The sequence below is a fragment of the Rutidosis leptorrhynchoides genome, chromosome 6 (genome assembly GCF_046630445.1).
Source record: "Rutidosis leptorrhynchoides isolate AG116_Rl617_1_P2 chromosome 6, CSIRO_AGI_Rlap_v1, whole genome shotgun sequence".
In the NCBI taxonomy this organism is placed as follows: Eukaryota; Viridiplantae; Streptophyta; class Magnoliopsida; order Asterales; family Asteraceae; genus Rutidosis; species Rutidosis leptorrhynchoides.
In genome coordinates, this window is record NC_092338.1 from 102,120,188 (window position 1) to 102,133,509 (window position 13,322).

The 13,322-nt window shown below is 32.8% G+C and overlaps 2 protein-coding genes across 2 annotated transcripts; both read left to right on the top strand.

The window, feature by feature from the left end:
* Positions 1 to 733: 733 nt before the first annotated feature.
* LOC139856060 (uncharacterized) lies at positions 734 to 3,679 on the top strand. Its single transcript, XM_071845292.1, has 2 exons — positions 734 to 1,355; positions 2,838 to 3,679. Exons 1-2 carry the CDS (start codon positions 751 to 753, stop codon positions 3,499 to 3,501), a joined length of 1,269 nt encoding a protein of 422 aa, XP_071701393.1. The 5' UTR covers positions 734 to 750; the 3' UTR covers positions 3,502 to 3,679.
* A 1,984-nt stretch (positions 3,680 to 5,663) lies between these two features.
* LOC139855715 (small ribosomal subunit protein eS30z/eS30y/eS30x-like) lies at positions 5,664 to 7,332 on the top strand. The gene is made up of 3 exons (XM_071844970.1): positions 5,664 to 5,750; positions 5,856 to 5,993; positions 7,077 to 7,332. The coding sequence occupies exons 1-3, from the start codon at positions 5,747 to 5,749 to the stop codon at positions 7,121 to 7,123; spliced, it is 189 nt and encodes a 62-aa protein (XP_071701071.1). The 5' UTR covers positions 5,664 to 5,746; the 3' UTR covers positions 7,124 to 7,332.
* Positions 7,333 to 13,322: the final 5,990 nt, after the last annotated feature.

Genomic DNA, 13,322 nt, shown 5'->3' on the forward strand with positions numbered 1-13,322 from the left:
CTACCCACTCTCAACTGAATTAGACTAAACCATTACTGACTCTCCACTGAATTTTACTGAAATTAGACACCAAACTATTTCATCACTTTCAACATGATGTCATATTGTCATGTAAACGAAAAACAGAACATTTTCTACTAATCAAAAACTAGCATTACAGATTCAAAGTTCATTCAACCATTTATCCAAATCCAATGTATCAAAAATGCAAAAAATAAAAAATAAAAATAAAAAATAATAACAAAATAAAATAATCCATTTTCATAAAGAAACAGAAGTCGGTCCCACGAAAATTAGCTGTCACATACCCGACACTTATTCATGAAATATAGAGGTTTGGCAAAAGGTTTAATTTGGCGGTGAAACCCTGACACCGTGTGCCGTAGCACCTATACCGCCCACCCCGTAAGGGCTAAGTATACCGTGTAAAACTCCTCCCCCCAATACCCAACAGGTAGCACCTATACCGCCCACCCCGTAAGGGCTAAGTATACCGTGTAAAACTCCTCCCCCCAATACCCAACGGTTGGCGCAGGCCGGATTCGAACCTGCACCCCATATTTGGCAAGGGGTACACAACTGCGGGCCCGGGGTTCATGGGAGCCGGGTACCATTCAACCAATTGGTCGTTGGTAAATATAGATGTTTTCAAAGCTATAAACACTTGTATTTTCCCTCATCATTAAACTCGTAGAACAATTCATTCATTCATTCATACATTATAGCCGGAGCTCCAAACATTTTCCGGTAATGGATCCATGTCCATTTGTTCGTTTAATAATCGAATCTTTATCACTTAAACTCCCACTCACCACTAAACCCATCACCTCCGCCGCCGGAATACACTCTTCCGCCACCCCATGCTACTGCAAACTCCGTATCAAAAGCTTCCCGTCACAAACCGCCTTAATCCCACTCTCAACCGCCACCGCTTCCGACACGTCATCACCGGACTCCACTTCCACTGCAATCAACTTCCATCTCGACCCAGCTGCCCTCCGCCGTCTCCAAGGCAAACCGGTCCTCTTAACCGTATCAGTTTACTCCGGCCGGTTGGGCCGGACTTGCGGGCTTAGTGGTAACAAAATGCTGGGTCGGGTCGGGGTTATGATTAACATAGATGGGTCGGTTAGTAAACCGGTCGTGTTTCAGAACGGGTGGATGAAACTCCGGAGTGAAGCTGAAAAACCAGCGGCTTGTTTGTATTTGAAAGTTCGAAGTGAACCGGATCCCCGGTTTTTGTTTCACTTTGGTGGTGAACCGGAGTGTAGCCCGGTTGTGTTTCAAATTCAAGGGAATATAAGGCAACCGGTTTTTAGTTGCAAATTTAGCGCCGACCGTAACTCAAGATCGCGGTTAGTGTACTTTTCCTCAATGCATTGATTAGTTGTACTCAATAGTATCTTGTGTTGTACATTTTAGTTTGAGTTGTATCTTAGCTGTCCCGGTTTTATAGTTGTGGTGATCATTGATCAACCGGTGGTCCATGTTTTTCCAACTCTTTAATTTTTAATTTTCTTCTAAAAACGAAAATTTTATAACTAAAATAAAGCGAACCAACAAAGCTAGAAACAAACTACAAACCAAAACTAACCAAAACCAACCCAAACAAAATTAAAGTTTTTTTAACAAAATATATTCCAGTTATATGAAGTTTTCCTTATTTTTTTAAACGAATACAAAATGCGATAACTATAATATTTTAAGTGACATTAAAATTCTTAATTATTGCCACCTAATAAAAAAGTGTTATATGCAACAAAGTAAGCAAAATAATGAATTTGAGTACAATAATTACGTGTTCAAGCTTTTAATAAAATCAAATAATTACAGTTTTTATATTTGATGATATTTTAGTAAACATTAAGTACTGTATTAAGTATTGAGTATTTCTTAAAAAAAGTATAATAACTAGTTGGGGTTTATTTAATGAAGAAAGAATTCTACTTTGAATCTAATTAGTGCAATGGGCCATGGTGATTGAATCCTACTACGTACATTGCTTTCTTTTTAAGATATTGTCATCTTTACTCTCTTCAATCTCTATGCAAGTATGCATCTTCTTTATAATGCTGTTTACATAATAATAATACTCCGTAATACATAATTTATTATATAATGTAACTTGCAATTATTAAAATGTAACTAATCAAGGCCACCCAATGATCATAATGATTTCTTTGATTGCTCCTAAGTTTTTCTTTGTTTTTTTTTTTCCAGATTCTGCGCCTTTTTTTTTAATTAAAAAAAGACACAGGACGTAAAGTTAAATATACTTGGTGTTGCATGAGTCGTGTAATGTTCATTTTGTTCCATGTTATTCTTGTTTAAAAACCAAAATAGTATTTACACTTTCAGTTTTTAGTATGTGGTCAATATTAACAACTTAAATGATTAATCAGCAAATAAAGTGGTTAGCTAAACACTTGTGATTACATCCATTTGATCACAATTTGTGAAGAAAATAAAAAAGGGTAAATTAGCTTGATTCTTTTCCATGTGCTGAGGATTTTGGTGTCAGCTGAATGCTCTTAATTGTTCTTGTTTGACTTTTATGATTCTACGTTTGACTTTGACTAACCATTCAATTGGTTTTAACTTAACCACAACTTGCATCGTTTATCAAAGTACTACGCATTTACTTTAACCTTAATTTTTTAAGGATTTTGTTGGTAGTTAGCGTGCATAAATTATTTGTACAATTTAGAAAATGTTGTTTTCAAGTCATTTTGTAACCGCTCTATACAACACTTTAAAGCACAATAACAGCAGCCTTAAAGGCTGCCGTTAGTAAAATAGTAATGCTAATGTTTTTTGTTTGTTTGTAACCTTTACAGTTCTCTACCATCAGATTTTACAATGAACAATCTCAACCGAGGATGGTCAACGACGTTTTCTAGCGGAAAAGAAAAACCAGGCCGAGAACGAAAAGGGTGGATGATCGTGGTCCATGATCTTTCGGGTTCCTCGATCGCTGCAGCCTCAATGATCACTCCTTTTGTCCCTTCTCAAGGGTCTGATCGCGTTTCACGATCAAACCCTGGAGCTTGGCTTATCCTACGACCCCATGGCACCTCGATTAGTAACTGGAAGCCATGGGGTCGTCTTGAAGCCTGGCGTGAACGGGGCCCAGTTGACGGGCTAGGCTATAAATTTGAACTTGTTACTGATTCTGGTATGACTAGTGGCGTTCTGATTTCAGAAGGCACAATGAACATTAGAAAAGGTGGAAAATTTTGTATCGACGAAAGTTTAAAATATTCAAGAGCAAGTCCATTATCGAACATAAAAGGTTTTGTAATGAGTTCGAGTATTGAAGGTGAAGGGAAGACGAGTAAGCCAATGGTGCAAGTGGGAGTACAACACGTAACATGTATGGCTGATGCTGCACTTTTTATTGCGCTTTCGGCTGCAATTGATTTAAGTATGGACGCTTGCAAGCTCTTTACTTGCAAGTTACGAAAAGAGTTTTTGCAAGACGAACAAGATTTTCTCTCGTAAAATTTCATGAATAGAAAAAAAATCTTTTTTTTTTTCCTTCTCTTAAATATACAATATACAATCAATGCAATGATAACCAATGAATTATTGAATGCAATGATAACCAATGAATATGAATTAGTGAACTAAATTTGGGTTGAGCATGCCAATTCTTCTCTCATGCTTGAAACAAATTATGGTAGAGTTTGACTTTTTATTTTAGGAAAAAAAAATTAATTTGATTTATTATTTCAGTTTTGGTCTACATACTGTTCCTTTTGAGTTTTGACATTGAGTGTTGAAGATGATACTGTGTAGATAAGCGATTTGTTCATTTTTTTAGAATGTATGTATACTTTGTGATTGAGAAAAATTGTTCTTAAACACTTGATCAATAAATGTTTGATGTTTGATACGATTAAATGTTGTTTTCGCCATTACTTATTTCTTCTGTGCAAAGTTTCGAGTGTGAAGATAATATGATTTGTATTCTGTATACTGTTCCTTCCTTTTGTCCCATTGGCTTTATTAATCAAGTTAAACACCAAACATAAATTTATTGACGACTTAACTGTCACTTAGAGCTTAAATTGAACATCATGCGTGTTTAAAACCCATGAAAATTTGATTCTTAACTACTCATATCCCACTTTTGTGAGATTGAATTATGCTGTTTTTCCTTTTGTCCCAAATCAACAAATGGGGTTGCAACTCTGCAAGTATCTGAATCACATCAATGAGCCCCTAATTTCGGTTTGTCTTTTTATGACTGTGATTAAATTATTATTTTAACTATTATAGATCTTTAATCCAGTCAGGTCATGTTTGTTGTTTTTATAATGTCAAATTAAATCAAACAAAATCGCGGTGTATATTATTTAATTTCTTCCTTGAGATCTCGATCAACACCTTTTGTCTCTTGTGCCTTGGATCCTTAATTCCTCTTGTTAATAAAGAAACCCAATTTACTTATGTGTACTATGATTTGATTATCTTTATCAGACACCTAATGCATTGTTGTTGTGGTTTCTGAGCTTCAATAACTAAGAAAGTAAGTGTACCATGTATCGAGATTTTGACAATTAATGCATGATAGTTTTTTTAAGTTTTGTTAAAACTACGATCATATTTATATGATGTAAGCGTTTACAAAGCATACACCCCTAAGTGATTATGGTAGTTATATATATATATTCCATAATCATACCCTTATGTGAATGTGATTATCGTAGTTATTTATATTCCATGATCGTTTATTGCACTTACAATAGCGATTCTTGTACTAGAGGAGTGGTGTTCCGTAACTCTACTAGTTTGAATTTTTTCTTTGTACACGGTATCATTCAAATTGAATTTTACATCAAAAATTTCACCATAGACCTCATATATATATTTTTAGAATTTATAGTTTTTTAAAGATAACCAACGAGTAAAATACATTAATTAGATCTATGTGCACGTCACACCTACATTATTAATCGATTGTATCACTAACCAGGTGCTTTAAGAAATCATCTCATCTTCGCATAGTTAGTAATTTTTTTGGGTAAGCAAGGAAACCCTCCTATGAACGAGCACATTGGCTCCCCCATAGAAGGTAAAACCTCGGGTAATCAAGCTCCCCAAGCGCGAGACCTGGTATCAGGTGAATTGCGCATTATGCGCACCCTCTAGTTACACTCCCTTTTTAAATAATTTGGCATAACCATGAATTGAACCCGAGTTGTGTGCTTCATTTGACAACTCGGTAGTTACTCAGGCAAACCTGCGTAGTATTCATACTTTCATACTTTTATTTATATTTATGAGTAAGTATATATTTCACCTTACTAATCATTAGACATATTTCCCTTGACTATATAATCATAAACAAACATATAGTCCATGTTTTGGATTAACTATAGATAGGTTAATAAGTATGCTAATATACAATACAACTTACAGTTACTAATAACAATCACAAATTATAAATTACAAATTACAAATTACAAATTACAAATTACAAATACAAATGAAAAGAATTCATGAGTAGCCCCTTTGTTGAGCTCCCTTTAATTCAAAACATCTACGGGCTTTAACTTTTTAAGTGGTCCGTCGTAGTATGAGTCCAAGAGGCCCACTATATGGCCCATTATTAAAACAAACCCAAAAACCCCAATATATCTTATGTTTTAGCACGGAACCCTAATTCTAAAATCAGAAGCATCAGATTCTATAGCAGCCGAAGCGAAGAACAGAGCCAGCTACAGATTCACACAAATTAATCATGGGTAAACTTCCCGATCTCTTCATTTAAATCACCATTTCTATGTTTAATTGCTGTTAATTTCAATTATTTTGTGAGTGATTATTAATTGGACTTTGTATGATAACAGGAAAGGTTCACGGATCGTTGGCTCGTGCCGGTAAAGTGAGAGGTCAAACCCCAAAGGTTGCGAAGCAAGACAAGAAGAAGCAGCCACGTGGCCGTGCTCACAAACGCATTCAATACAACCGTCGTTTTGTTACCGCCGGTAAGTTGCTATTACTGTTTTTTTTTTTTAATTCCTCAATTTGTATATCTGTTGATCATTGATATGGTTACTTTCATTTATTGGTTTACGCTTGAGGTTAACTAGAATTATTGACTGTGTTTGGCACCCTTTTTATGTATGTTTAAGTTATGATTCAAATTGTGGCTTTTTGTTTATTGTAAAGTTATGTAACACACTGAGATTGAATTGATATATTTCATATACAGTAACTGCATTGCTTATTGTAAAGTTTTATAACCAGTTGCCCTCTATAAAATAAGTGTAACGCATTAATGTTTTAATTTAATATTTAATTAATATTAATATATTGATTTTAAAGTTTGTTTAAAGATTATAAGCTATTAATATGCCAACATACTGTCTGATATAGGTATTAGGGTACACAGTAGCTACTATGTAAACAAAATGTATACTTTCAGGAGGATGAATGTATTCTCATGGTTATTAAACTAATTAGTACGGAGCAGTGGCGGATCTAGGTTTCGTAGTAACTGGTGTCACTAGTTAATAGTTAAAAAAATTTACACTATCCAGTGGTGTCACACAAAAAATTACACTATCCAGTGGCATTACTAGTTAAAAACTCTAAAAAATTTCCACTGCATCGCGTATTTGAGTGGTAGCCCGTGCTACCACTCAAGCCTATATACATCCGCCCCTGGTACGGAGTATTAATTAATATATGAACATGATTAGCTAAGATATTCATGTGTTATGACTTGCATTTGAAGAGCAACTGTCATGATTCTCAGTCTGCTTTAGTTTCAATAGCTTGGTTTGCTCAAATGCAAAATATAACTATACTGGCAAAGGCTATTTTCATCGTCAATTTGTTAGGTGCAAAAGATGGTGTATTTGTTAAAAGATGAAAGATGCTGTACAGTAGCTGCTATGTTACTTAGATGTTTGTTTTGTGCTTTTATTAGATGTTTTGCTAAGTTGAGCTAACATAACAATAGAATGTGTATTTTACTACTGTACATTCAGCCAATTTCGGTTTCTTTTGTGGAAGTAAATATACTGAAGTTTCTGAATTTTGATTTTTTTTTTTTTTTTTTGCAGTTGTTGGTTTTGGAAAGAAAAGGGGACCAAACTCATCAGAGAAATAGGCATATGCTATCTTTTTGATGTTTAGAAGACTTGTTTAATTTTTTGTGCTACACAGTTTTGTTATGTCTACTTAACTCTTTTCTGAAGTATTCCGTAATATGAGTTGCTGTTGGTGATTGTGATTGTGTTACCAGGAGTTTCGTTTGTATTAGTGGGTATTGTGGCTGCAAGTCACCATATCCGTTTCGTTAATGTTTGCTTTTCTTCACTTGTTATATGCAAACTTTAAATGCTATAAAAATAAACTAAACTTAACAACTTGTCATTGTAATGCATTTCAGAGTTAAGATCAGAAATGAGAAATATAAAATGAAAATTTAGAAGCAGGTAGTAACATACCATTCTAAACCAAACAAAGCTTTCTACTACTGTAATAAACAATAATAGTTGAACAGCAAAGAAAAAGACACATGTTTTAAACCAAAACAATGTCGGGTATCAGTAGGATCATATGGGTGGTTTAAACTTTATCAAATCACACTAGAATGAGTATTAAATGACTTAAATGAAATATGAATTCAACATTGATCATAACATGTTCCACATATTCCACTCTTGGAAACACATTTACTACAAATTATATACCTGCCCTCTAATCGTCATCAAATTGGTTAATGTACCAGTTACACTGATCGTATGATACTGATGATATAAACTAGTACCAAGTTCAAGACAGCTAATCCAACGAACTCGTAATGAATTTTCTTTTACAGTTGTGCAATTCAAACCTTAAAAGTTTTTCCAAAACAACAGTTGACTTCAAAAAATCATCTTCAAATTGAGCTGTCTGATCTTTACCAAATTTTGACCGCATTTAGCTTTATATGTCTAGGTCACCTATAGTAACAATATCAAGACGAATTTCCTAACGTACCAGTTACACGGATCGTATGATACCAATTTGTTGTTCCAATACATGGACCGTAATATACATTGAAAATAATCTAAGACGGAATAAACAATTAATCAAAGTTAATGGAATGATATATTGGATGGGCTTCTGGTCGTACGAATGAGCTCAATCATCCGTACAGATAGACATTCTAACCGACATGACCTTCATTTGCATTAATGAGGCTCTCATTCGAACGAATGAACGCTCCATCCGCATAAGCTCATGTAAATAATGAGTTTCACGCGTTTCCATCAATATAGGTGAACATATATAATAAACATTAATGAACTATTCGCCAGGCTACATGTACACAAAATATGTATCGACAACCGTAAAGGTGACAAAAGTACAATATAATTATGACAATTCTTAAACTACGTATTTTTTTGTCAGAGGACAATTAATCTGAGACGGATGGATTATAAATGTATAGTATCCATGTATTAAATAATATTATATAAACGAGATAATTCGACCGAAGCATTGCCCGAATGGTATACGAGGGAGTGGCCTGTTTGTCCTTAACGAGTAGGCGCATGTTCGATTCCAAGGGCTGAGATCTAGTTGGTACCGTCAAGAGTTAGCTTTTCTGAGGGGGTTTTTTTCTAACGTTCAATTGTACTGTCGAGGTTGTTGTGATTTTGGGTTTTCTCCTAACGCGTGTGTAAGTTGCATATAATTTCGAAAGTGGTTTAGTCTCTCTGGGTGATGCTGATACTGCTGTTAAAAAAAAAAAAAGAATAAACGAGATAATTCGAAGTGAGCTCGAGACTGTATAACGTGAATAAGCCGATCTCATGCTTAATATGTTTAAGCTTGAACAAGTAGAGCTCAAGCTATTTAACAATGAAATAACAAAAGTTTTTGATTCCGACCCATTTTTAGTATCTAACTATGGTGTTAAAACAATCGTTAAGACCATCAATAATGCACTGTTTGTCCTCATTTTCACGACTACATGTCAAAACAAACGATCCACAAACGCATGTAATGGGGCGTTTGTAGACAAAATCATGGAAGGCATTTGTCAATGTAGAGAGAGAGAGAGAGAGAGAAGGAGAGGTGTCAAGTGCTGATTGGTTAGGGGTTATTCTCTCTCTCACTTTTTATTATATTCTTATCAAATACCAGTCACATTTTAATACATCACTCACAATCTTCTCCATTACAACTCTCCCATTTCCCCATTAGTGTCATATCAACTTCATAATTCAAAAGGTACCTCTTATCCATTCTACTCCCATTTCCCCATTAGTGTCATATCAACTTCATAATTCAAAAGGTACCTCTTATCCATTCTACGTCAACGCAACCATTATTCGTGGTCTAACAAGAAATGATTAGACATAATTGTAATATGCTTTTGAAAACGTAAAAAAGTTACGAGGGATGTCTTAATCCAACCCAAAACCAACTGTTTTACACAAAGTTAAAGTTAAAAACGAGCATTGAATTTTAGATCAAAGAAAGTTAAAGTTAAAAACGAGCATTGAATTTAGATCAAATCCCTGTCCCATCAATAAACAATTCACTTGAATATAAATCGCTTTTTCTATGACGATGTAAACAAATACGGAGTAACCATAATGTCACATAAAAGAAATGATTAGTAGGTTTCAACTTTTTGGACCTATGTAGAAAAAGCTGAAGGATTGATACACAAAAGCTTAGGTAGTAGATAATTAGATTATTTGCATATAAATAAATAATAAATAAAGGATATGTGAGCAAAGTGTTAATCAGTTTTTATATTCTTTTTTTTTTAATATTAATTTTTCTTCTTCTTAAACTAGAACAAATAAAAAATCAATAAATTTATCAGCAATATTTAATATTAACTAAGCTATTAGGAGTATAAATTTGCAATATAAATTATTAAAATAAATTCATTTAATAATACTAAAAAAATTGGGGGTGTTAGTTGGAGTTTATTTCTGAAGTTAGAACTGAAACTTATTTTTTTTAAGTGTCTAGTAAAATTAGTTGGAATTAAAACTTATAGGTGTAAAGTACTTTTTTTCGAACGACGAAAATTTTACTAAAAACTAGCGAAAAGCTAGAAAAAATACAAAACAAAGAAAAAAAAAAGAAATTACAAAGAATACAAAGAAGACTGTATCCACAACGTCCAGTTACATATCTTCTTCTGATATCTAGCATACAACCAATCAAAACATGCCGCTACTATATTATCGAAAACATGGCTTTTTTCAAAGGAACGGTCATTGAAGATTGTACTATTACGAAGTCTCCATTAGTGTCACAACATCGATAACATAATGACCTTCATGATATGTCGCCAATTTCCTTATATAGGAACCTCATCAATCCAAGACCACATGCCATCCAAATTAGACCAAGAAAGAATGGTTAAGTTAACCCATTGAGCAATCTTATACCAAATTTGACGAGAGGTATCACAATGTAAGAATAAGTGTGTTTCATCTTCAATGTTTCAATCACATAAACAACAAAAAGGGGTCTCAATATCAATATCACGATGGAGAAGATTTTCGCTTGTCAGGAGCCTTAAAAGTCTTAAAAATGAAAATGTTTAACTTTGTGGGTAATGATATTTTCAAATTGATTTTTGATAGATTTATATGACTTTATTAAATTACCCTTAAGTGATAGTTTACACAAATTTTTATGTTAAAATTTATTTAAAGACGGTTTAGGAAGTTAACATCAAATTATAGTGGATCTATTAAAATCAATTTTGAAAATATAAACTCCCTTATCTTTATCGGCACATGATTACACCATATCGATGGAATAGTAAACGGAGCTGAATCGCGATTATCAATCAACTTTTTTAAGTAAAATTACTACTAATAATAAGTAAAACTAGTTTTTTGACCCGCGCTTTCGCTACGGGTTAGTTTTGGGGAAAAAAAAGTACTGTAGCTACACAACTACAGTAGTGGGTATTCGGGTCGGGTTGGTGGAGCGGGTCAGGGGATCCGGATGGTATTGGGTTAGTAGTTTGGGGGGTGTTGGGCAAATCATGAGAAGAAAAAAAGTTACTATTAACAAATGGTGTCAACCAATCATAGGTTGACACCATTTACCACAATTTATATATATATAAATAATATTATGAAGGGTTTTCTTGTAAATTTAAAGTTTACAACCTCTACGTTTTTAATAAAGATAGTATATTTTATTTTCTAAGAGTTTATAATTTTTTCAAGCTCCACTTTTGAACTTATACAAACAAAACTTATTTTTTGTTACCTATCAAAATCATACTCAAAAGTCAAAACACGTATTAAGTCCTTACACTACAGGAAAATCGTCCATTAGGGACGAAAAAATCTGTCCATTAGGGACGACATGTCGTCCCTAGTACGTATTAGCGACGACATGTCGTTCCTAAAGAGTCGTCCCTATTGCTTCGTCGCTAGAGTCTTTTTGGAACGACGGTTGATTTTTTTAGGACGACATTGGGGCCCACTTTGACTTTCTTGTTGTCAGTTGGGAAGAAACTTAGGGATGACATGTCGTCCCTAAACTATTATTTTATTTTTAAAATTTTTAAGTATTATTTTATTATATAAATGTTTGGAACGACCATTGGGGACGACATGTCGTCCATAAAGAAAACAATAAAATATTAATAATTATATATTTATTATAATTAATATTTCTTGCCAAAACATTGGAGACGACCTTTGGGGACCACATGTCGTCCCAATAAGCTGCTGCATTATTCAAGAAGATTTAAATCTGCTGTATTTCCAGCCGTTAAAACGGCACATTTACACAAAACAAAAACTTGATGTACGAACATAATATATATCGCAAACACAATCATAACATTAATTAAAAACATGTGTAGTGACCTGAACTTTTCCATGTTTATATATATATATATATATATATATATATATATATATATATATATATATATATATATATATATATATATATATATATATATATATATATATATATAATGAAGTTGGCATATTTACATGATTAAATGTTTTCAACATGTTAAGCAATCAAACTTGTTAAGACTTGATTATTTGAAATGAGTTTCATGTAGACAATTGACCACCCAAGTTGACCGGCGATTTACGAACGTTAAAACTTGTAAAAATTATATGATGTTATATATATATATATATATATATATATATATAGTTAACATGATATTATGATAAGAAAGTATCTCACTAGGTATATCAACAATGAGTTATATACATAAAATGAGACTATTGAATTAAGAAACTCGAAACGATATATATAACGATTATCGTTATGACAACATCTTACTAAGTACATATGTATCATATTAAGATATTGTTACACTATATTTAACATGATAAAATGATAATTATTTATATCATTAAGTATGTTAACAATGAACTACATATGTAAAACAAGATTACTAAACTTAAGGATTTCAAAACGAGACATATATGTAACGATTATCGTTGTAACGACACTTTAATGTATATATATCATATTAAGATATATTCATACATCTTAATATCATGATAATATAATAATTTAACATCTCATTAGATATAATAAACAATGGGTTAACAACATTAAATGAGATCGTTAACTTAAAGGTTTCAAAACAACACTTACATGTAACGACTAACGATGACTTAACGACTCGGTTAAAATGTATATATACATGTAGTATATTAAGATGTATTAGTACACTTTTGAAAGACTTCAAGACACATATCAAAGTACTTCTATTTAATAAAAAATGCTTACAATTGCATTCTCATTCATTTTCATCAACAATTCTACTCGTATGCAACCGTATTCGTACACGTACAATACTCAAATCCTAAACGTATATACTATTGGTATATACACAAAATAATTCAGCTCTTAGCAGCCCTTGTGAGTCACCAACACATGTGGGAACCATCATTTGGCAACTAGCATGAAATATCTCACAAAATTACAAAAGTATTATAAATCATTCATGAATTATTTATAAGAAAACAAACTTACACATCCTTTATATCTAATCCATATACCAACGACCAAAAACACATACAAACACTTTATTTCTTCAATTTTCTTCATCTAATTAATCTCTCTCAAGTTCTATCTTCAAGTTCTAAGTGTTCTTCATAAATTCTATAAGTTCTAGTTTCATAAAATCAAGAATACTTTCAAGTTTGCAAGTCTACTACCAAGCTTTCTAATCCATTCGAAGTAATCATCTAAGATCGAGAAACCTTTGTTAATTATAGTAGGTTATCTTTCTAATTCAAGGTAATACTCATATTCAAACTTTGATTCAATTTTAAACTATCTTAATTCGAATA

Bases quoted from the DNA above. Each gene is read 5' to 3' on its own strand.
- LOC139856060 (XM_071845292.1), top strand. From the start codon at position 751: ATGGATCCATGTCCATTTGTTCGTTTAATAATCGAATCTTTATCACTT. The intron at 1,356-2,837 runs GTTAGTGTACTT...TAACCTTTACAG, and splicing joins GACCGTAACTCAAGATCGCG to TTCTCTACCATCAGATTTTA.
- LOC139855715 (XM_071844970.1), top strand. The intron at 5,994-7,076 runs GTAAGTTGCTAT...TTTTTTTTGCAG, and splicing joins CCGTCGTTTTGTTACCGCCG to TTGTTGGTTTTGGAAAGAAA.